The sequence below is a fragment of the Phallusia mammillata genome, chromosome 8 (assembly GCF_965637545.1).
Source record: "Phallusia mammillata chromosome 8, kaPhaMamm4.hap1.1, whole genome shotgun sequence".
NCBI lineage: Eukaryota > Metazoa > Chordata > Ascidiacea > Phlebobranchia > Ascidiidae > Phallusia > Phallusia mammillata.
Window position 1 is genome coordinate 6,986,689 of NC_137259.1, and position 21,904 is coordinate 7,008,592.

The window sequence follows — 21,904 nt, forward strand, 5'->3', positions numbered from 1 at the left end:
GTATCAGCCTTGACGCGTCTATATGCAGACTAGCGATCACGGCACACTCATATATAAATCACACTACGTCAGGCCTATTAAATGCGCTATACCGCATCAGCCGGTCGCCATGCATGTTCACATTTTCCTTCGTTTATACCAGGGGTGTCCAACACGTGGCACGCGTGCCAAAAGTGGCACGCAGAGCATTTGAAAATGGCACGCGAGCTTTTGCACATTCATATGGTAAACATTAGGATTTGTTACGCAATTAAATTTGCTTCTATTGATTCCTCTTGGCCTTTAGTCTGACTTTGGTAAAGATGATCATTAGTAAAGTTATACAACCCACTGATTAAATTGCATTTTTAAAAGCAATTCACGTTTCAATATTAAAACGTGAGGTTACGTGCCATGCTTATGTTGCAATAAAATGCCCGTTTATTTCGAAAAAATTGTAATTGTTGCGTTTCAATCGATGTCAGTTCAATTAATTACGTGACTAAAACGCATTTGTGGTTAGTTGGAAATACGTTTTAAAACCGACGTAACTCGAACAAAGATGCGATTTCGACGTTACACAAAGTACTCTACGTCAGTGCCCCTGCAAACTATTCGTATCTTATGTCGCATAAACAGAATAAAAGGTTTCTGGAGTATCATAAACAAGTTTACTTGCACTTGACGACACGTTTTTTTTCTAACCATTTAATATGGTTCTACATATTGGCCAAATATTCGGATTGAGCCCGTACCGTTAAGACGTTTTAGACATGGTTTGGAAAAAGTACCAAACGTTGGCACGCGAGTACATTTTAAAACAAAAATTGGCACGGCGATGTAATCGAGTTGGACACCCCTGGTTTATACCCTTTTTTCAGCAAGAACAATCAAAAGATCCAGCGTACGTTAAACCCGTTATCACAGGTTGGTGATAAACAAACCACCTGCAGATGTTAAGTACGTTGCTGGCCAATTTACCCACATATAAATCTAGTGACTTAGAAATTATTACCCAAAACCAATGCTTTCAGCAGTATGACTTTAACAGATATAGGTGTAGCAAGTACCTCAAACGTTTGTTAAAAATTGTTCATGTGTGTTTGTTTAACTAATGTCGCATAAATTGTAATGTAAAAAATGGTGTTGTGAAATGCAAAACTATAGGGGACGTAGAAAATGCTATGAGGTTCTGTAAATAAGTGAAAACTTACTAAAAATCCAATATAAAGGAAATATGTACCGGTTTCGATAACAGTTTCAACGCTTGAACCATCCACATTCGCACGTTTGATTTCCCTTAAAACCGAATCGCTCCAATAAATCTCGTCACGTGATGCGTGGACAGCCAATCGCGTGACGTTTTTGACTAGCGGTGTCGATAGAGCGTATGTTGCACTGTAGTTGAGGTTTTCTACACGAACTCCGCGAATCTGGAAAAGGAAAAATCAGTGCAATTTAACACACACATTTCGCGCAAAAGTATTTTTACAGGGCTCGGGTACGAATTTAGTATGTTTGGAGTTTTTGTTTGTATTTGCGCCAGTTTGCGCTAATGAAGGAGGCTGGAGAACAAACAAACAAATTGGGGTTGCTAGAATGAATTTAGCCGGTTAAAACAGAATACAGCTAAAACATACATCGGGGGGTTTAAAATATTTGCGAACAAATCCTAAGATTGATCCACCTAAAATGGTTTTAGAGAAAACAAATTACATGGTCAAGTATAAGTCTCTTTCTTAACGTCTGGTGTTGCTTTAGGCAAAAAAACCTAAAACAAAAGAATCCCTTTCTCAAGGATAAAAAATCACAAAATGAAAACACCACTCTAATTTGAGGCTGGGTAAAGAAATATACTAACTTTTTCAAATGTTAAGCGACCGAAACACAAAAAAGCTCTGTTGGGACTCTTACGAACTTATGGCTTTCTTTCTGTAACTGAGTATAACTTACCTCATCATGGCGTGCATAAACCAGGAAGGCGTCAATGTGTTCGCACGAGCGCCCGTCAGCGGCCAGTTTGAGCATATGAGGACACAAACATTTGTAACTCAACTCTGGTGGAGATTGGGTTTGAATACGAAGCGGAGAAATAACACACAATCCTTCGCAAGCATGGTTGGCACATGGGTTTTCAAGTGCTGGAACGTGTATGTACGGAATTTTAGTCAAAGAAAGTATAGTTCGAAATTGCGCTTTTACAAACAGGTACCAAGTATTGTAAATCTACGGTGCTCGGTGCCGAACATTCGGGTATTGGATCAGCACCAATACCCTTTGTAATTTCGTATTGCAAGTGGCTCGGCACAGTTTAAAATGGTTTGGTGCCTTTTTATTCTGGTGTGTATTATTCAAAAAATAGTCGTTTGCATTTAAATGAATGGGGCAAAATTTATGGATTAAACATTCATAGTTAAATTACAACTTCGGTTTCTGAAAACTTACTCTTAAAAGTCGACTGTTTAGTCATTAAACATTTTCATTGATATAAAATAGTATAGAAAATATATTTTTTTGATCCAAACATTTATTGCCAAAGTGATAAAAAAAGTAATTGAAAATCTGCAAAGATGTTATAAAACAAAGTTACGAACGTAAGTAAATAATGAAAACGCAAATTTTAGTAATTATGCAACTCTATACCACAGTTTTCTTTCATCAAACTGTCCTACCCACCTTCAGTTGAACTTGCAGTCTTAGTCAGAGGCTGTCTGCTTTCGTGGTAAACCTTGATATCGAATGGCTGACTGAGAGATAATTCTAGAACTGAGGAATTACGATTCGGCCATTTGTGGGCGCTCGCAATCACTGTCGTGCCCCAGTCGGTCCATATAAGGTTGTGAGCAAACACTGTGATCGCGTAGGGATGCGTCAGCCAATCAATTTGCCACACAACGGTCACGTGATCTGACATGTCGTACCGTGATGAGTAGATGACGTCAGATCTGTAATGGAACGATATGGAAATGTACGACCCAGAATAACAATTATAATGCTTTAACTTTCAGTCCTCTCGTTTATTTTTATTGTATACATTGATAAACATCACATTTTTGTGAACGGAAAAGAGGTTTAGTTGCAAGTTGCAATTTATAATTTAACCCAGTGGTTCCCAAGAATTCCCAAACGAGAAATCCTCAGAAGAGAGGAATTTTAAAACTCAAGGGGGGAATTTACTTTAATTTTTAAATTTGGTTTGTAAATCGACACTTAAGCTCTGGGAATATGGTTTGTAAAGTTGGTAAAAGACCCAAAATTTTAATAGACCTTTGTATAGTTTAGTTTAGCATCTACTATGTAGTATATTAGGGAGGAATAAAAATGTTTTGAATTGCCAAGAGAGAAATTCGTCGAAAATAGTTGGGAACCACTGATCTAACCAATTGAAGCAGAAACGAGCTTTTAAATGGAGTAATTTTAATATAATTTGATTATTAATCTCTAAGTGTTTTAATGCTTTGGAAAAAAATGTATTTGGTAAACACCACAATGTTGTTGGTCTAGGAAACCAGTGCCATTTTTACAAACAAACTATCAAAACCCAATAAACCACGAAGGTGACCGCCTAACAAGCAATACAACTCACTTGGCATCGGCCCAGTATATTCTGTTCTGCAGATAATCGATGGTGAGAGCGTTTGGCCATCCACCTCCATTCCTCAGTGCGTCCCATATCACCTCACGTTCTTCACCAGCTGTAGTTGATCGCTCAATACGAGGATTCTCTTCTTCCCAGTCAGTCCAGAATATTAAGCTAAAGGCATTAAGATAGTGGAAGCTGAGATAACCACATATTTACGTATTACTGGGATCAGCTCTGAAGCGTCCGTGCAGACTGTCGATCACGGCACACCCATACATAAATCAGTGTACCCTAGGCGTGGGTTAGAATCCCACGGCAGGATAGATTTTGCTATAACGGCAATGGTTTTAAACCTTTTTTGCCTTCATATCCCTTAAGCTTTTATAAAACTCTTTAAATTGACGGAAGTAATAAAATTCTGACTTATCACAAATAAGTCCATTATTTTGACACCTTATCTCCTATCCCCTTTTTGGTGCTTCCTGCCCTTAAGGGATACATGTACCTCAGGTTAGAAAATCCTGCATCAAGATCAAACAAGCAACATAAAATTTGAAGAAACTAAAAGAGGGCTAATACAAACTCAAACAAATATCGTTAAAAATTGCATTATGATGACTAGGTTTTTAAAACTATTAAATGTCTGAGATACGTAGCGAAAATCATCCAACACTTTATTGTAATCCGAAAATTCTAAAGAAGATGAAAAACAAACAATTTACCCATATCGCGGGTCCACGGCCAGAGCTCTGGGGTTGGAAAGACCACCAGCCACCACTACACAGCGATGTTGACCATCCAACTGGACCACTTCAATCTGGTCTAAGGTTGAATCAGCGAAGTAGATTCGGTCTGCCAACCAGTCCACCGCTATACCCTCGGGTGTACCAAGACCACCAGATATCACAACTGTAGAGTTGCTGCTTTGCAAGCTGTGATCTGAAGATAGAAGGGAGTTTTATGTATAATTGTGGAAATTTAGCATAGACGGTTTGCTTATAAATACATATCATTGTGTAAATTGCTGAAATTTTTTACTTTCAAAACCAAGCATATAATTTTCTTTGATAAAAATTAAATAAACGAACATGCAATATATAGGAAAAATCAATTCAACGTTTTAAAATTATATTTTAATTAAATCATTCAATTGGTCGCCTAACCTTCTTTAATCTTCACTAAACCTTCTTTCTCAACTCGTTAATCTGCCGCTTTTCCTCAATCTGTTTTCAAACTGCTAAATTAAAATTGAGTTGGCAATTTACTGTCTAGCTTTTAACTCAAACACACCAATAGTTATCTATCTGACACACAAAACTTCCTAATCCACATCAATCAATAAATATTTCAAAACTTTGCAACCTCTTCTGAGAAGTTGATTCTTTATGGACTAAACTTCCACTTAACTCAGTAGCTTTCTCCTCACATCATACAGATTTGCTTAAAACACAAGTGACAATGAACGCTAAATTAAGGAATTATGGAAAGTTGCATAAACATTGTTTTGTTATTTTGAGACACTATACACTTATGTTTATAAATTTAATGCGGATTTTTACGGCCAAATAAATACTGGCATGAGCGTTTGTCGAAACTTCCAAACAAGAAAGCATGTCGTTTTTTACGTCTATTTGGTCCTTCATTTTTCTTATTACATTTGTTTTATAAAAACCAAACAAAAGCCTCCAACAAAGATTGGGACAAGGGTTTTTAATAACAACAATAACAAACAGAACCTGAATCTCTTCTTCCTTTTGGCTTTTAGGTAATTTAAAGTAAAAGCTACAAAGGTTAGTCGAAGACGGTTCCCAATTGAGTACCACATCAGGTGCCAATCAAACCTTATTTTATTTTAATTATTTTATTTCTACTGTTAGAATAAATTATGTGTACCCCATAAGTAGTTTGCCAAGGTGTTGCACACCTTAACCATATGTTAGTGTTCAGTACTTGGGACTGTTCGGCTGTTTACTTTAACTGTTTGCTTTATACTGTATATGTTGATTAATTATCTACTTAAATTCTATTTAAATAAGAAAAGACTGAACTTGCGTTGTGAATAACTGTTTTTGTGATCCAAGAGGAATACTGTTTAACACCTACCGTGTGTGTTATAGGTGAGGTCGATGCTGGTGATAGTGTCGTCCGCCACATCTGTGTAAAACAGTTTGCGTTTGCGATAATGAAAGTCGAGAGCTCCTGAAATCCACTTCATGTCGTTCACCAAATGTTCTGATTTCAATCGCGATGATTCCAAAGTAAGATTAAGTGGAAAGCTAGATAAAGAAAGTGTAATATTATTTAGTGTATTTTTTAAGGTGGGCCTGTTGCAATGCTAGATTTTGTACGCCTTAAGCGGGTTTCCCAAAATACATGTACCTTAGCCAGTAGTTCCCAACCGTAGAGGATTTTTTTTTAAATTGAGGGGAGGAATATACTTTAATTTTTAGAAATAGACAACTTAGCTCTGGGAATATAAGCTGTAATGTTGATAAAACACCCAAATTAAAATGACCTTTGTATGGTTTAGCACAGAGGTGGGGAGCCTGCGGCACTAGGTGTTAGAATACAATTTAGGATGTTGACAATACACGCTGCACCAGGCACAAAAAAAAACTAGACAGAAACGTATTTTTTTACCTTTATTCCACATTACTATTTGATTGGTTCTAGGGCAGCTGTTTTCAAACTAGAGCCAAGTGGTTGCGTACTGGTACACAAAGCGATTTCCGTAGGTCTGCCAAGAGACCAAGGTTCTACAATCTTACTTGTGTTGTAAAAGAACAATTGTTTGCGCATAATCGAATGTTTGAACACACTGTCCTTGGCCTTGCAAATAGTCTGTGCGGCCTAAACGAGTGTCGATAAACCGTTTGGCGGCCTTCACAAACAAAAAGGTTCCCCACCTCTGGTTTAGCATCTACTACGCAGTTTAATGATAAAGATTGGAATTTGGAAACCACTGTACTAAGTTATTGCGTTAAAAAAATGAACGGATTTTAAAAATAAATTTAACAACCGCAAAAATAGGTGGTGCCATTTTTACCATTTACGAGAACACCAAACAATATTCTGTCCTAAGGCTTTAGGAACATATTGGTATAAGCACCCGACATTGGCCACAAAAAGTTTGGTATTCACACTAATGACTTACTATCTTAATGCATGCAGGTTGGAAAATATAACAAATGGAGGTGGTTCCGGTCGATCGAACACACATTCCCACGCTGTGACGTCATAGGGGTTGAGGTGCCAGTCAGGGTAACATGAACATTCGTATGTGGAACGATGTTGGTGACATATCTGACTACACTGACCCTGTTTCGTACAGAACGGTATATCTGAAACATAAGACACACAATTGCTAAAATTTGAGAAGAATGGTTTTAAGTGTAAGATACGTGTCAAATTTGTTTTTTGGTAAAATTAGCATTGTAAGTTCATGCTCTGAAAAAGGAATGTTTAAAAATTGCAACAAAATGCCATTTTCAGCCAGACAATATGGTTTGTTACTTCAAAGGGGTTGTTGTACTAAAAGTACGAAGCAAGATCAGAAAAATTAACAGTAAAAATTTTAAAAATAATAATACTTTGTGGTCTGTAGTGTCTGTTTGTTACACATAACGGACGTGAGAGCACCAATGCATACTTATTTTTTCACTGTTTGCACTAAAGCAGTGGTTCCCAACCAGGGGGGGAATTTTGTAATTTCTAGGGGGAACTTGTGTCACAATATTAATTTCTTACTGGTTGTCTGTGCTACGTGTTATTGCTGCATTTGCCATATATGAGCAAACTAAATTTGTAGGGGGAATTAGATTTGAATATCGACCAAAAGAATGCACAGGACAAAAAAAGTTGGGAACCACTGTACTAAAGTATAATTTTAACAAGTATACGCCTACATGTGTCGAAACAATTTACAGCTAGTGTTAAATTGTTTGATGGTTAATAAATATTTGGGGGTTCTTACATCTGCACGTCTTGTGGTCACTATTCAGTTCCATTCCTTTCGGACATTGACAAATATAACCGTCGTTCAATGTGAAGTTTTCGTAACATGTGTGACTACAACCTGCGTTCACGCAAGTTCCTTCCACAGCTGGCAAGTAGAAACAAAAAGTTAAATACAGTCTAAAAACAAAATCGCAAAACAGAAGCGCAAATATTGTGTAAAACAAAGCAATACACATTCTTTTGTTTTTTTGTTTTTTAAATAGCAGAAAAAAGAAAAACAAGAAACACAAAAAGACAAAAAAACTAAGCAGTAAATGTAGGATAGAGACATTTTAGATGTTTGCTCACCACAATAATTTTCGTCGCTGTTATCCAAGCAGTCCTCGACGCCGTCACAACGGTTCACGCAGTCGTAAAGATATGATTTCGTTAGGCACCGAACCTGCGCGAACGTTAATCAAATGATCATTAAACCTGTAGTTTACCATTTACCTAATTTTCTAAAATTTTCTGGGCCATACGCCTCCTATATTAACCTTAAAAGATGTACCACGTCACTAAGTAACATTACATTTCAATGGTCTTACGCTACGAATGTAATAAAAACAACTTAACATTGATCTGTTTTCGAGTGTAGTATAACATGGCACATAAAAAGCGGAAAGGCCCTTATAGTTACACGGTTATATAGTACTTTTCTTAATAATGAAATCTCCTTTCAATTAAAGCAACTGCGACTTTTAGGGTCATTAAATCATTAAAAACTTTGTTTGTAAAAACAAAAGGCCAAATTTGGATGTTTGTGAAAACAAAAGGCCAAATTTGACGGGCGCCACAACCAATATTTAAGCGATGGTCCTTGAGTTCCGGCAGTTCGGTGACTGCAATCGGTCTGTTTTTACCACGTGTTGTTATTTTCGTTTTGCGTCCTTATCTTATTCTCGCCTTTTTTGTGGTTTTATCAGCGCCATGCCTGCCGGTCTGCATTTGCAGTCATGTAAGGCAGAGAAGAGGTTTCTTGTGATTTGTCTGGGCGTGTGTGCATTTTGTATTTTTTGGTTTTATTTATGGGTTTTATCCCGTTTTTATATTGTTTTCAGACACTGATGATACTTATAAAAGCGAAATGCATTTGTTTTCGTGAAACAAATAATATACAGCGACCGATTTAGTGGTTTTACGCTGAATTTTCTCGGTTATATAGTTAACACAGTAAACCTTAAAAAATGCTTAAAATGGATTCGGTTAATCCAGATCTTCGCCTAAAATTGGGATAAAACTCGAGGTGCAAATGATTTACAATGTGGTAAGGCTTAAACTAATCAACATTGGTTAATCAAGATCTTCGCCTAACCCAGTGGTTCTCAACCTTTTTTCTTTCGTGGCCCAGTAAATTTTTGTAAAAGAAAAAAACAACTATAAAATAGGTTCAGAAAAAAAGCAGAACATAATTCAAACAGATTATAAGTTTAAAATAACTTAATGCAAAAAAATCATAAAATAGCACTTTCCCTTCTTTAATCAAGCACTTTTAGTTATGACCAAGTAATTGGACAATGGATATGGCTTTATTGTAATCCCAAAGTATTTTATTACATCATAAACATAAAGTGTTGCAGAAAAAGTAATTTTATGCCGTAAATAGTGAAATTCAAATTAATTTACATCCATTCTCAATTTCTCCCCAAGCCATTATTTTTGTAAAACTGAATGTAGCGACACAAATGAATGTAAATTCTTAAAAACAGCTTTTTAATTGATTGGTCTGTGGCCCAATCAAAATGCTTCCATGGCCCACTGGTTGAGAACCGCTGGCCTAACCAGCACAATGTTTTTGGTCCAAACGGGTCCGGATTAACTGAGGTTCGCTGTATTTTAAAATTGCTTTATAAACTCACACTGGACCGCGGGCAGAACCTATCATCACAATAACCCCGAAAAATGGAAAGTATTTTAAGGTATATAGATACCTGTTTTACGGAGTCGTTTACAGTACAAGAGCAGTTGGTTTCATCCCATGCATCAGGGCATTCTGCTTCGCCATCGCATTTCCACATTGACAGTAAACTGCACGGACCGGTTGTGCCACATCGTAACATGTTTTGCGGACATGTGATATCTGAGAAATGAAAAAGTAAGTAAATCAAATCCGTTAAAATATACATTTCAAATCTTTTGAAATAAATGGTGTACACCAGGCGTTAGTGCGTATATCTAGGCCAGGGGTCGCCAACCCGCGGCTCCGGAGGCGCATGCGGCTCTTTGGTCCCTCTAATGCGGCTCAGGTTTTGAAATTACCAAATGTTTGAAACATTTCATTTCAAAATCTGTGACGATTATGCCGGAACAAAAGTCGAAAATATAGCGTAACCGCTTCTAGTAATTAGCCACAGCCGCGCTTATCATGAAACTAAAAGAAGTAAACTGGCGGAGCGCAAGTTGTTAAATACTGTTTTGGTTTGCAGTGTGTGTGTCCGCGCAACAATGCCTGTTTGAAATTGTTATGAAACAAACGTGTTAAACAAAGAAATAAATATTAGCGTCTGAAAAAAACAGAACATTTAACGACACATGGGAGATTAATTTGCATTTATTGCTGATAAGGCTGGTTTACCAATGTGCCCAATAATATGCAATTCGAAACAAGCTAACAACAAAAAGTTTAATGTCGTAAAAAACGTTTATGAAGTCATTTCATATTTCATTACGACTTTGTGGCTCCTAGTGTTTTATTTACTATGTGAAACTGGTTCGAATGGCTCTTTGAGTGGTAAAGGTTGGCGACCCCTGATCTAGGCCATACGTCAGAATTTGGGTCCTTCCAGGGATTGTTTTTTAATTCTCAGGAAAAGGACAACCAAGCAAAAACAAGTTTTTGTGTCTAACTTTGTAAAAAATAGTCAACGTTTCAGTTGAAAATAAAATTGGTCGTTTTGTGCATGAGACGTTTTCGGAAAACTGTATATGCGTTTTAGTCGAGAACGTCGAACAGACTCTAAACCAGTGGTTCCTAACCTAATTCGATCGAACCCCAGGGGTTCGGCAACGCTGAATCAGGGGTTCGACGAAGGTCTTTTAAAGTACAAATTCTCGGCAAACGTTGTAATCAGACTATAGGGGTATATAGTCGCTAAAAATAGCAATTTTTATTTGCTAGATGGCAAAGTTCGGAAGGTTGTAACTAGGTTCTATTTGACGTAACAAAGAACACTGTGCGCATTATTCGTAAGCAGCAAAACAACGAATCCTCGTTGGCAGCAAAATCGTACGGTTAAAAGCACAAAATGAAGTAGAAACCAAGGATATAACTTGTTGGGGTTCGACCAAAGGCTAAAGAATATCATAGGGACTCGGTCGTGATAAAAAGGTTAAGAACCACTGCGCTAAACAATGACAGCCAAGTATGTAGAACAACACGTCAGGTAACAATTAGGTATAGACCGAGCCGAGCCAGAACCCGAGTACTCGGTACCGAGCACCTCTGTTTTGGATGCTCGGTGCTCGGCCGAGCAGTTGCACAAACTGATCCGAGCATTAAGTTTGCATATTTATGTCCTGAAAACAAAACTATTGTTCGAAAGGTGCTCGACCAAACAGAACATTGGTAGTTTTGGCACACCCCTAGTCACAATAGACTTAATATCAACGCTTTGAGACTGATATTTTAAATCTTATCAGTCGGGTATGATTAAACCTCACGGCACTTACTTCCACAGCCAGCCTCGTCGCTTCCATCCGGACAATCATTATCACCGTCACAGCGCCACCCGGGCATTATACAAGTGGTAGATCCGTTGCCACAAGCCGTCTCATGTGGAAAGGTGCAAGAATCAACAGGAGTGCATCCCGACTCGTCCGAATTGTCACCTAGATGTGAAAGTTGTAAAGTCATTTGTTCTTTTATTGCAACCAGATCAATTTTGTTCACCCCATTTTTGAACAACTTAAACTACCAACAATTATGTCACAGAAGGATTATGTAATATGCCTCTAAAAAAGATAAATTACTCCTCTTTGGCCATTCTTTCAAGTGTATTTATGCCATTTGCAGTTCATTTTATTGAATTTGTACGGGGTTTACAAAAGAGTATTAATCAGGAAAAAAATTTAAACAGAAAATAAGGACCAGGCAAATAGAAGATGTTTTAGAAAAGCGTTTACGCACCACAGTCATCTTCTCCGTCACATTTCCATTCCAATGAAACGCATCTGCCATTGTCGCATGTAAAGTACACCGCACTAACACATGATGTGTATGCTGGAACAAAAATTACACCGTTGAGACGACGTGCAATGTGAATATGTTAAAAGCGTAGCGACTTCAAGTGACTTTCGGCAAAACTGCAGTATATTCGGTTTTGGTCCGAACTTAAATTAGCGGATTCGGTGCAACACTAACTAAAAGGCAAAAACAAACATGATTTTAGCCCAGACTACTTACAGCAGTCTCCCATTTCGTCTGAACCATCGTGACAATCGTTGTCCGAATCGCATCTCCAAATATCCGGAATACACAGACCACTGTTGCACAAGAAATGACCCGCCATACAAGTTTTACCTGAAAAGTGTTATGACGCCAACTCGTAAAAGAATATAACTTCAGAAAAACACATGACGTAGCAATATACACGATATTATTTTCATATGTTTGCACTTTTAATCTTCAACACAGTGATTCTCGACTTGATTCAGGCGTTTAACCACCAGCCAAATTCAAAGAAAATCTAAGGCATTTTGATTTTTGAGCAAAGATAAAGTAAGTATACACAACAAACATTTTTGCTTGAAACATTTTTCATAAAAATAGAATTTTAAAAAATATACAATAATTGAAAGTAATATATATAATAATTTGAATAACAGAGCTTGGATTACTTACTCGCACAGATGTCTGTATTTTCGTCCTCACCATCACTGCAATCTTTCTCTCCATCACAAACCCAACGTGGCGAGATACAAAGACCGGTTGAATGACATTTAAAATGCCCTTCCGGACAACTCTTGTTCGCTGTGTAAGATTTTATACGAGTAATTTAATATAAATGGGATTTGTAGCCAAAACTAAATGCATAACTGGTTTAAATGGAATTGATTTGTTAATCTGTGTAGCTTAACTATTTAAGGCACACTAACTTAACTACACTTTTTTGTCTGGGCACAGAAAATGCTAATTTGCCATAATCGTAATTTTGGGCGAGTGCTTTTCGTTACAGATATAACAGATTCAAAAATTAAGTTCTGGACGTATTTTGTACACTTGCATTCTGCAATTTAGCCCTATCAGGGTCGGCAACCCCTGACACGCGTGCTAAGGTTGGCACTCGAGGTGATTTTTCATGAGACGCTTAGCGATTTACGTGTTTATATTGCAGTATTAGTTTAAACTGTTTTGGTTGGGTTATCATTTATTAGTCCTAAAATCCAGACCACAGGCACCTATTGATATCAACCGGCATAAACCACTATTACTCGGATTTGGCGTGCTAAGTCATTACCACATGAAAATAACATGTAAATTTGCACGCATCACTTAAAAGGTTGCACACCCCTGGACCTAAAACACGAGATGATTTTTGCAGTCTTCGGAAACGTGTATGTCGTGGCACAATTAGAAACCATTCACGGCGCTATTGTGGTTTAAAAACAATAAATTTTTACACAACAGAAAACTTATAACCTATACTGCTTTTAAAAATTGCTTAAACGCCAACTAATTCTTAACTGGTCAGCTTGTCACATGAGCCGACTTACCACATCTGTCAAATGACTCGTCACTTCCATCACTACAATCGGGGTCACCATCACACACCCACTTTTGTGATATACACAGACCGTTGCTACATTCGAAGCTGTCGCCTCTACACGGTGAAGGTGCGGTGTAGTTCAACTTGTCTGATAAAGCAATTTAACAATGAAAATTAAAAATTCAGACGCAAACCTCTAAAATTATCAGCCAGAAATACAGTATAAGTCGTAGGCTTGATTTCTGAAATGCGAAAATGAAGTAGAATAGGCAGTTGCGGCCGAACAACAGTGTAACTTTGTTTAAGTTAAAACGTATGTTGACAACCGATTTGGACATTTAATTTGTACAGACTAATTTTGGACTTAAGTTTGTCGTTCATTTTCTTTTTAATTAATTATTTTGAAATAGTGCTTCGTAATATAATGCTTCTGCGATTCTGTATTTCCAGACTATTTTCTTCCGCTTGTTATGATGCAAATGTCGTCAAGATAATATGTGGAAAAAGTCATTGGTTTTAAGCGGTTGTTTTTCTTTACATTATTAGTATGTCATCACATAACAGATAAAACACATACAAATAATCCTACGCTTCCACTTTGACCTAAACCCTAAAAAAACGCCCACCCCTGCCGTATAGTAAACCCATTGCAGCCTTACTTATGTACAAACCACATTGATGCCTTTTGTAAACACCCTACCTCTGCATGTGTGGTTGTCGGCTGTAAGTTCTCTGCTATCTGGACACAAGCATCTGTAATTCGGTGCTTCAGGGATAGGAACACAAATGTCACTGCAACTGCGAGTACGTGATTCGGAACATTGATTGCTGCCTGTTAACTTGGCTGGATCAAAGAGAACAATCTAGAAACAAATGTAAATTTTGAAGCAGCTACTTAGAACAAAAATATGAGCAAAACTACTCCATCGAACAAAAGTTATTCTAAAACTCCGAGCCAATATATGATAAGCTGCAGACAGTGCACACTGTTTCGACCTATATAAATTGATTCTTTGTTTCCAAAAACAATTACATGGGCATTGTAAACCAGTTCTTCTGCCGCTAAAGCCCAGTTGTGGCATCGAACAGGTTGGTGAGGCATGGCTTTTCAGCTTGCTGCTCCCAACAAACTGAAGTGCCGTAAGGGGCTACATGAGCTCATACAGCCGTAACCGGCTTCACTAATGAGACCTTATAAGTAGTAACAGTGTGCATTGTCTGCAGCTTAAAAGTTATTTTACCTAAAAATTTCACACGATTTAGTTGTTCCCCACGCCTTTTTTAACGATTTTCGGTTGTTTACTAAATTGTAATCACTTTTAAATACATAACACAAAAACCAACCGACCTCCAGCATTGGTGGGTTGTCCTGGGCAACCAACGTCATCGCACTGTTTGGCACGTGACCGTCACTTGAGGTAAGAGCCAAGTCGAGGTTAAGACGATAAATTTGAGCAGCTCTGTATTCAGACCAGTACAGATATCGCGTATTGTTTTCCACATCATTATACAGCACCACTGAGACAGGGTGACTAAGGGCATTGTGGTGGCCATCAAAATTCCCCGTAAGAATGACCTGCAAGAAAAAAATGGTTTTAATAGACTTTTGTGGTAAAGACGACCGCAATTCAGATGCTGTGAATCACTTTTCTGACAAAGCTATCTAATTGTTAAAATTTGAACCAAACATTGTTAAATTTATTTTTTTTACATACACTGACAATGGCCATACAAGTGAAAAACAAAAAAAATGTCCAATTGGCCAAAATAAAAGAAAGTCATAACGTTAGGGGTCATGTAAGAAAAAAACACACATTTTAATTCGAAAATAGTAAAATGGTAGTAATGTTTGGTGGAACAGCCGAAATTCGAGCCTGAAGCCCGAACCCGAATCGGTTTTGAAAACCCCGTTTTGACCCATAAGTTTGATTGACAGGCCTATAATAAAAAATACATACACAATGGACAAAACGATGGTTAAAACAAAAAAGTTAAGGAGAGCAACCAGGTACTTAGCTAGGTAATTTATATTTAAAAAAATTACAGACATAGAATGTGAAGTCAGGCACGAGTCAAGTCCGTTGGTAAAAAATTCCTAAGGCCAAACACGGCCCGATCTACAACTCTATAATGATAATGAAGCGCTAAAAAGATGTTTTACGCAGCAAATAACAAAACAACATAAGCTAACTAGACGTGGTGCACCTATTTTTTATATCAGGTCCTTCACTCGTGACTTTTGAGCACTCGTTGTGACTTAACTTACACCCATGAATGTATTAGTTTGCACTTGCAGTTAGGAATTTAACAATCAAAGTACACGACATACAAGATTCATCAGTGACAAAAATGCTTCAAGTTGGCCATACCTCGGGTCGAGTTGCGACGCTAAAACGACATGACGTGCAACCTATAGGTCACTTGATAACAATGGTGGGATTGTGATGCAAAAAGGCGGGTGGTTATGTTAAGTGCGGTCGAGCATGCAATGTCAAGATGTCTTTCCTGACTTAAACACTGCTACTGTGTATAACGTACGGTTGTTTTGCAACAAATGGCTGATGAATTACTTTACACCACGGAAAAGTACTGCCTATGACAAAAGGAACGAATTTACTCAACCAGTAGTATTCACTTTAAGAGGCGTGTGAAACTTTGTCAAAAAGCGTTATTCAAAGTTTGCTAAAAAAAGGCAGTGGGAGGTCTATGCAACTGCCCTAACATAATTTTTAAGGATTTATCTCTTTGAACATCAGTAGGGCTACCATACCTAGGGTGTTTGGAAAACAATTGCCCTTTCTTGATAAAACATAACTTGAGGACAGTAAAAAATGCACTTATGTCCTGTTTACGTTCATTGATTTGTTTCAATCATAAGGCATTTTAAAACCGCTGAAATGTAGCAAACTATTTCCGTGAAATACGTTAAATATATCGTAAAAGTATCAATCTTTCACAGTAACACGGCCTCTCGTATGTGATGAAAATATGATAGGCCTATTATTCACTATTCAGCATTCTTAAGAAAATGACATTTCGAAGTAAAGCTTGCTTGAATGTGTCACTGAAACGTCACGCTTAAATTGTTACGTCCTTAATGCATTTACGTCATACGAACCCACAATTCTAACCCCACTTGACCAAACAGGCACTTAAATCGAATCATTTCATCCACGCAACTTTACAGTGGTTCCCGACCGGGGAGGAATTTAAAAGCTTGAGGTGAGGAATTTACTAATTTTTACATGTGGTTTGTAAATAGACACTATAGCTCTGGGAATATAACCTGTAACGTTGATAATAGACCGATTTTAGATAAACTTTGTATGGTTTAGCATCTACTAGGTCAGGGGTGGCCAACCGGTCAAAGCCTAAGAGCCATATTTTTTATTGTGTTACCACAAAGAGCCACAATATACACATAAGCACATATGTTTAATGGTTCGTCACTACGTCACACACAGCAACCTGTGCTTAGCCAGATTTATTCTAAATGTCGCACACCAACAAAATAATGACACAATTTGACTTGTACAGACCACGGGCCAGTCATTTTCGATAATCAATGGTTTGCACTGTTTCGCACACAAAACTCTCATTTCAACGAATCCAACAAACAAAACATACGAATTAAAAAAAAAACATTTTTCACTGCCAGTTTGAAGGCTAACTCGACAAAATTGTTTACTCAAAAGATTTTCCCTGCTGCAAAACTTTGCGGTATTTTCATCTAACGCGCATGCGCCCCAAACTTAGGTGCCGATTTTAGCTAAAATGCAAAGTGGCGAAACTAAATTCATTGCGACGTCACTAATGCATTCACCACCAACACTCGCTCAATTCAAAGCCAAGACAAACTGCCCATAAACTATAACGTTCGTCATAACCCGAAAAACAACGGATTGAAGCATTATTTACTTTGGAACACATTTGTTGTAAATATTGCTTTTGCTTGGTATCTCATTCGCATTGTACATAACAATGAGCAAACATTCATTGTTCAACAATTGAATATATGCCATCATAATCAAGTCATTTGCCACATAAGGTTGCAGTTTTAAGGCAAGCTTTGAGGCCATACCGATGGTAAGTTTGTTCAAAAGCAAAATTGTTAAAGCTTTACTTTAAATTTAACAATTTTTGTACCAGATCGCGACATACTAACCAAAATATACACAGTGCCCCCAAACTTCGACAACGACGTAAGAGCCGCATAAAACCAGGGGAAGAGCCGCATGCGGCTCGCGAGCCGCGGGTTGGCCACCCCTGTACTAGGTAGTCAATCGGGGAGGAATGAAAATGTTTTGAATTTTTAAATGAGTAATTCGTCAATAAAGGTTGGGAACCATTGGGTTAACGTTAACCACATAAAAACTGCATGAACTTTAGCTAATTCACGTACCTTTCTGTTTTTACCGTCCAAACCAATACACTCAATTCGGTCGTAGTAAGCTTCTACCCAGTACAAAAGTCGCCGTTCCAAATCCAAAGCAAGACCGTTCGGCCACAAGATGTTTTCGCCTGCAAAGTGATAAACTTGCATTAGCGTTTGACCGCTGAAAAACAATTTCCTAATACGATGTCTTACATAGAGTCTAATGGATTTGGAGTGACGTGCCCTTGAAAGTCTTGTATGTGCGAACGCTTGGCTTAATTACCGGTTTGTTGTGGTGAAATTGTTTACTGGTGTTGTCAATACGGTGTATGTTTTGAAAGGAGTGTATATGATGTTTGGTACAGATTTCTACGTCGGACCGGGCTTTTCGGATCGGGTTCGGGCTTGAGCATAATAGAAACAGGCTTGGCATCATTTTTACCGCAATTTACCACTTTGCGGGCCTGATTAATATTTCGTTTTTTTTCCTAAAACTGGTTCGGGCCGGGTTTAGGACTTAACTTTAAATTTCGAGCCCAGATTTCAGGCCTGCTTAATACCGCAGATTGGTGGCAAGACGCCATAGTAAACGTGTTTCGCATTTTTTTTTATTCGAACCGTGGTGTATTACGGCACAGTGCTTCAGATTAATTTTGAAAAATTTTAGTGACACAGAAATAGGGCCAAGGCCCAAGTGTAATGAAACCATTAATAAATCAGAGATTCTATAATAGAAAGAGGCGTGGCAAATAAATCTTGTCTTTGCTCTTTACACCACAAGCCTGCCGAGCCTATATATCATTGGTTAAGAACAACGCGACGATTGCCTTGTTAGTAAATGGGAGTAAACAAAGTAGTTCGTCTGATCTCGATATCGTGGCGCCTGATACAATGTTGTGGTGTGCGAGAATTTGAGGTTATCCAATGAGAGCAAAGGCCAAATGTGTTTGCGCTGGGATACAATTTGTATTTAATTCAGGAACGAACGCTTTATATCCGTGGTTTGGGCAACTTTTAGATTTTTTTCACTTTTTATCACTCGAAGTTTATTTTGATTAGGTTCTAAAATGTAGATTCAAAAGTTAAAAAAAGGAATCTTAGTGATTTTTACCAATTGAGCAACCCAGCTATCCAAGTTTGGACCTACATTATTTTCTGTCATAGCCAATTTGTAAAACAAAAACGTCGGTTTTGCTTAAAAAATTTAAGTTGAATTTAAACGAAGTTTTGAAGTAACGCACTGCGTTCAGAAACATGTCTCAATATGACGGCCCCAATATGGCAAAAACAGTCAACTGATTGTAGTAACACGCAATGCTCTATTAAGATACTTTTGAAGCGTATTGTTAGAAAACAAGTATTACAAAAAGCATTTATATTGTCATCCAAATGTTACAAAACCGTTCTCAACAGAAGTAATGTAATACAAATCAAGCCAAACATTGCAAATAATTATCGTAGTAAAGAGTTCGTTGTGTACGTTTTTGTATTGTTACATGTAAAAAGGCCTCTATAGAGGCGATTTTAGTGATTGCTTTAGCTTACTTGATACTAATGTTGATCTGTGGCTCCCATCCATCCATGCCATCTCAATACTACCATGATAACCTGGGTGTGAACGAGCCATTTGCCACTGAGTCCAGTACATCATTCTGCAAGTGGAAAATATTTAAAGGTGGACAGGAAAATTTATTCCATGTATGTAAAATGAAGTTGGAGTTTAAAAAGTCAACTGCGACGCAACTTTAAAATACACGTTTCACAAATACAAATTAAAACATGGGACGTTGTAAGAATCTAAAATTTTAACATTGACATCCCTTCAATTACCACACATTTCGAAAACGTAACATATCAAGTAAATTGTTTCCTGGGTTTGTTTATGAAGATGAGATTTAGGCATACAAATCTGTCACATATATGAAACGGTAGCCAGAACAATTGGTTGGATTGAATATCCCACCAGCTTTTACAAACTTTCCCTAGATAAATTGTTTACTAATTTCTTCTATTTGTATGAACATTTGTAATCATATCAAAAAAAGTGTAGCTCTTCCAGCAGGTTCCAGCAGACGTTTTGATATCCCATACGATACATCAGGGTAATGACAAAAATTGAAAAACGCATATGTGTTATTTGTAATCATAGTAACATATCAGAGACTCTACCAACATGTGTTAAAAGCTGTTATATAAGCTATTGCTGCCAGGCATAATTTCAGGTTTATAGAGCTCTTCTGGCAAATGTATTTTTATTCCGACGTTTCGACGTCCTATACAGGTCGCCTTCATGAGGGTAAATAACACTGAATGCGACTAGTACAGTGCACGATAAACAAAGGAAAAAAGAATGAAACGCAAGTACTACTCGCATTCAGTGTTATTTACCCTCATGAAGGCGACCTGTACAGGACGTCGAAACGTCGGAATAAAAATACATTAGCTAGAATAACTCTATAAACCTGATAATAAAGCTGATTATAACAATTAAATGTAGCGTTTTCACCTATAAAAGCTGTAAACATGTTATATCACCTTTAGACGTCCGTTTTAATGCTAACAATCTATGTCAACCCTACTGCACAATGTACGTTAACAACACACATCACACACGACATGTTACTTTTATCCGATACAGGTAACGTACCCTTCAATCGGGTCTAGAGCGATTGCTCTTGGATGGGACAGGTTACCACGAACTAGCACCTTTCGCATGTAATTATCATCCGATGCGACCAACGTTGCTCTTGGAAGCCTCGCCAAATTGACTGTCTCGTAGCCATCGTCAGTCCAATACACGTTGAAGCTAATCCAGTCTACAGCCAAGCCCTCCACGTCGTGGAAAGTGGAATTTATAAGAACCTTGCATGGAAGAAATCTTGTTTAGAAATGAATTCGTAAATGTTTACAGTGTGTTGCTGGTGCTGGTCCCAAGTCGTAAAGGCGATTTTGGTTGAAATGAGTTTGTTTGGTTTGGTAAAAGCAAATCGAGTAAGAATTTCCCACTGAATGCTCACAAAAAAAAGTTTTTGTGTTCACGTGGTCTAGTTAGTAAATTAGTTTAATAACTTTTGATGATGGGGTATTTGGAGTTTAAATTTACAAAATTTTAAGTGCAGGTTTTGACAAAAAAGTAAATTTTATTCGATCCCAATACGGATATCAATGTTATATCAAGCAGTAAAAAATTTGTAAAAAAATTGGAAATATATAACCTCAAAAAATAGACAATTAAAAAATAAAATTTAAAAGGGTTTTGTTTTAAAAAAAAAAGTAGAAAAAACCATATTTTAAACAAATATATTGCAAAGAAAAATGCCGCAACACCTCAGTAGTGGCTTCAACTCCGATTTCGGGCAGCAATCTTCTGCGAGACATCTCATATGTTGAAATATCCGAGTAAACAACCCAATCCAGTCCATCTTCGTCTCTAAGCAACAGATGTAAGCCAATCACAAAACAGTTCGCTTTGGAGGTAACAACCGCGTTGCGAATATGCAAACATAAACGCCAATTAATTATGCAAACGAAAAAGATTCAGTCAAAAAAATTAGGGGGCGTGTTTTGGTTTTAGGGTCGTCAAAAGCGAATGACGTATTACCTAAGTTCAAAGTCAAATTTTAAAATAAAAAAAAAATATATTTCTGATTTTTTTTTTTTAAATTACATTTGTGTTAAGCATCAGAAACATGGGAAAAACTGATAGGTAAGGTTTAGTTCCTTGCAAAAAGACGTGCATACGTTTTTTAAAACAAAAAAAACGACCAAAAATGCTTGAAATTAACAAAAAAATAAGAACGAACTTGTAGTAGTCCATTGCCCGCGGAATTTGCAAATTCTCAATGGGCACCATGGGAGAAAAGTTGTTGTCGCGATCGGCAAACAGGGAAACCCCCCGAATCTCGCCGGGGTTCGATTTTCCAAACAAAAGAAAACGCTGGTCGCCAGTGGGTCCTGCAAACATAACAGTTGCCAAACCGCCTTTTTAAAAAGTATATGAATTGTCTCCATTAACATGATGACAGCCGTGCTTGTTATACATAACAAGAGTTCACAGACAATTTTTCGGTTGCCTTTTGGACTTTAGTACGCTCTAGGGCAGTGGTTCCCAACTGGGGAGGAATTTTAACACTTGAGAGTAGGAATTTACTTTATTTTTTAACAAGTGGTTTGTAAATAGACACTTAAGCTCTGGGAAAATGACCTGTGAAGTTAATAAAAGACCCAATTTTCAAAAATCTTTGTATGATTTAGCATCTACCAGGT

The 21,904-nt window shown here is 37.5% G+C and overlaps 1 protein-coding gene across 2 annotated transcripts in view; it reads right to left on the reverse strand.

Annotated features, from left to right (window-relative positions):
* LOC145205196 (low-density lipoprotein receptor-related protein 1-like) overlaps positions 1 to 21,904 on the reverse strand; it is a 75,428-nt gene that overhangs the window by 46,102 nt on the left and 7,422 nt on the right. For both annotated transcript variants that reach the window (XM_080077857.1, XM_080077856.1), the window contains exons 13-34: positions 21,442 to 21,592; positions 20,966 to 21,068; positions 20,286 to 20,500; positions 19,184 to 19,290; positions 17,666 to 17,784; positions 14,612 to 14,839; positions 13,964 to 14,126; positions 13,271 to 13,411; positions 12,399 to 12,527; positions 11,961 to 12,077; positions 11,685 to 11,777; positions 11,228 to 11,386; positions 9,490 to 9,638; positions 7,868 to 7,961; positions 7,536 to 7,664; positions 6,717 to 6,903; positions 5,666 to 5,838; positions 4,285 to 4,501; positions 3,566 to 3,733; positions 2,656 to 2,924; positions 1,933 to 2,120; positions 1,223 to 1,412 (exon numbers count right to left, since the gene is read on the reverse strand). In XM_080077857.1, the coding sequence (XP_079933983.1) occupies positions 1,223 to 1,412; positions 1,933 to 2,120; positions 2,656 to 2,924; positions 3,566 to 3,733; positions 4,285 to 4,501; positions 5,666 to 5,838; positions 6,717 to 6,903; positions 7,536 to 7,664; positions 7,868 to 7,961; positions 9,490 to 9,638; positions 11,228 to 11,386; positions 11,685 to 11,777; positions 11,961 to 12,077; positions 12,399 to 12,527; positions 13,271 to 13,411; positions 13,964 to 14,126; positions 14,612 to 14,839; positions 17,666 to 17,784; positions 19,184 to 19,290; positions 20,286 to 20,500; positions 20,966 to 21,068; positions 21,442 to 21,592 (3,489 nt within the window). The remainder of the gene's footprint in view (positions 1 to 1,222; positions 1,413 to 1,932; positions 2,121 to 2,655; positions 2,925 to 3,565; positions 3,734 to 4,284; positions 4,502 to 5,665; positions 5,839 to 6,716; positions 6,904 to 7,535; positions 7,665 to 7,867; positions 7,962 to 9,489; positions 9,639 to 11,227; positions 11,387 to 11,684; positions 11,778 to 11,960; positions 12,078 to 12,398; positions 12,528 to 13,270; positions 13,412 to 13,963; positions 14,127 to 14,611; positions 14,840 to 17,665; positions 17,785 to 19,183; positions 19,291 to 20,285; positions 20,501 to 20,965; positions 21,069 to 21,441; positions 21,593 to 21,904) is intronic.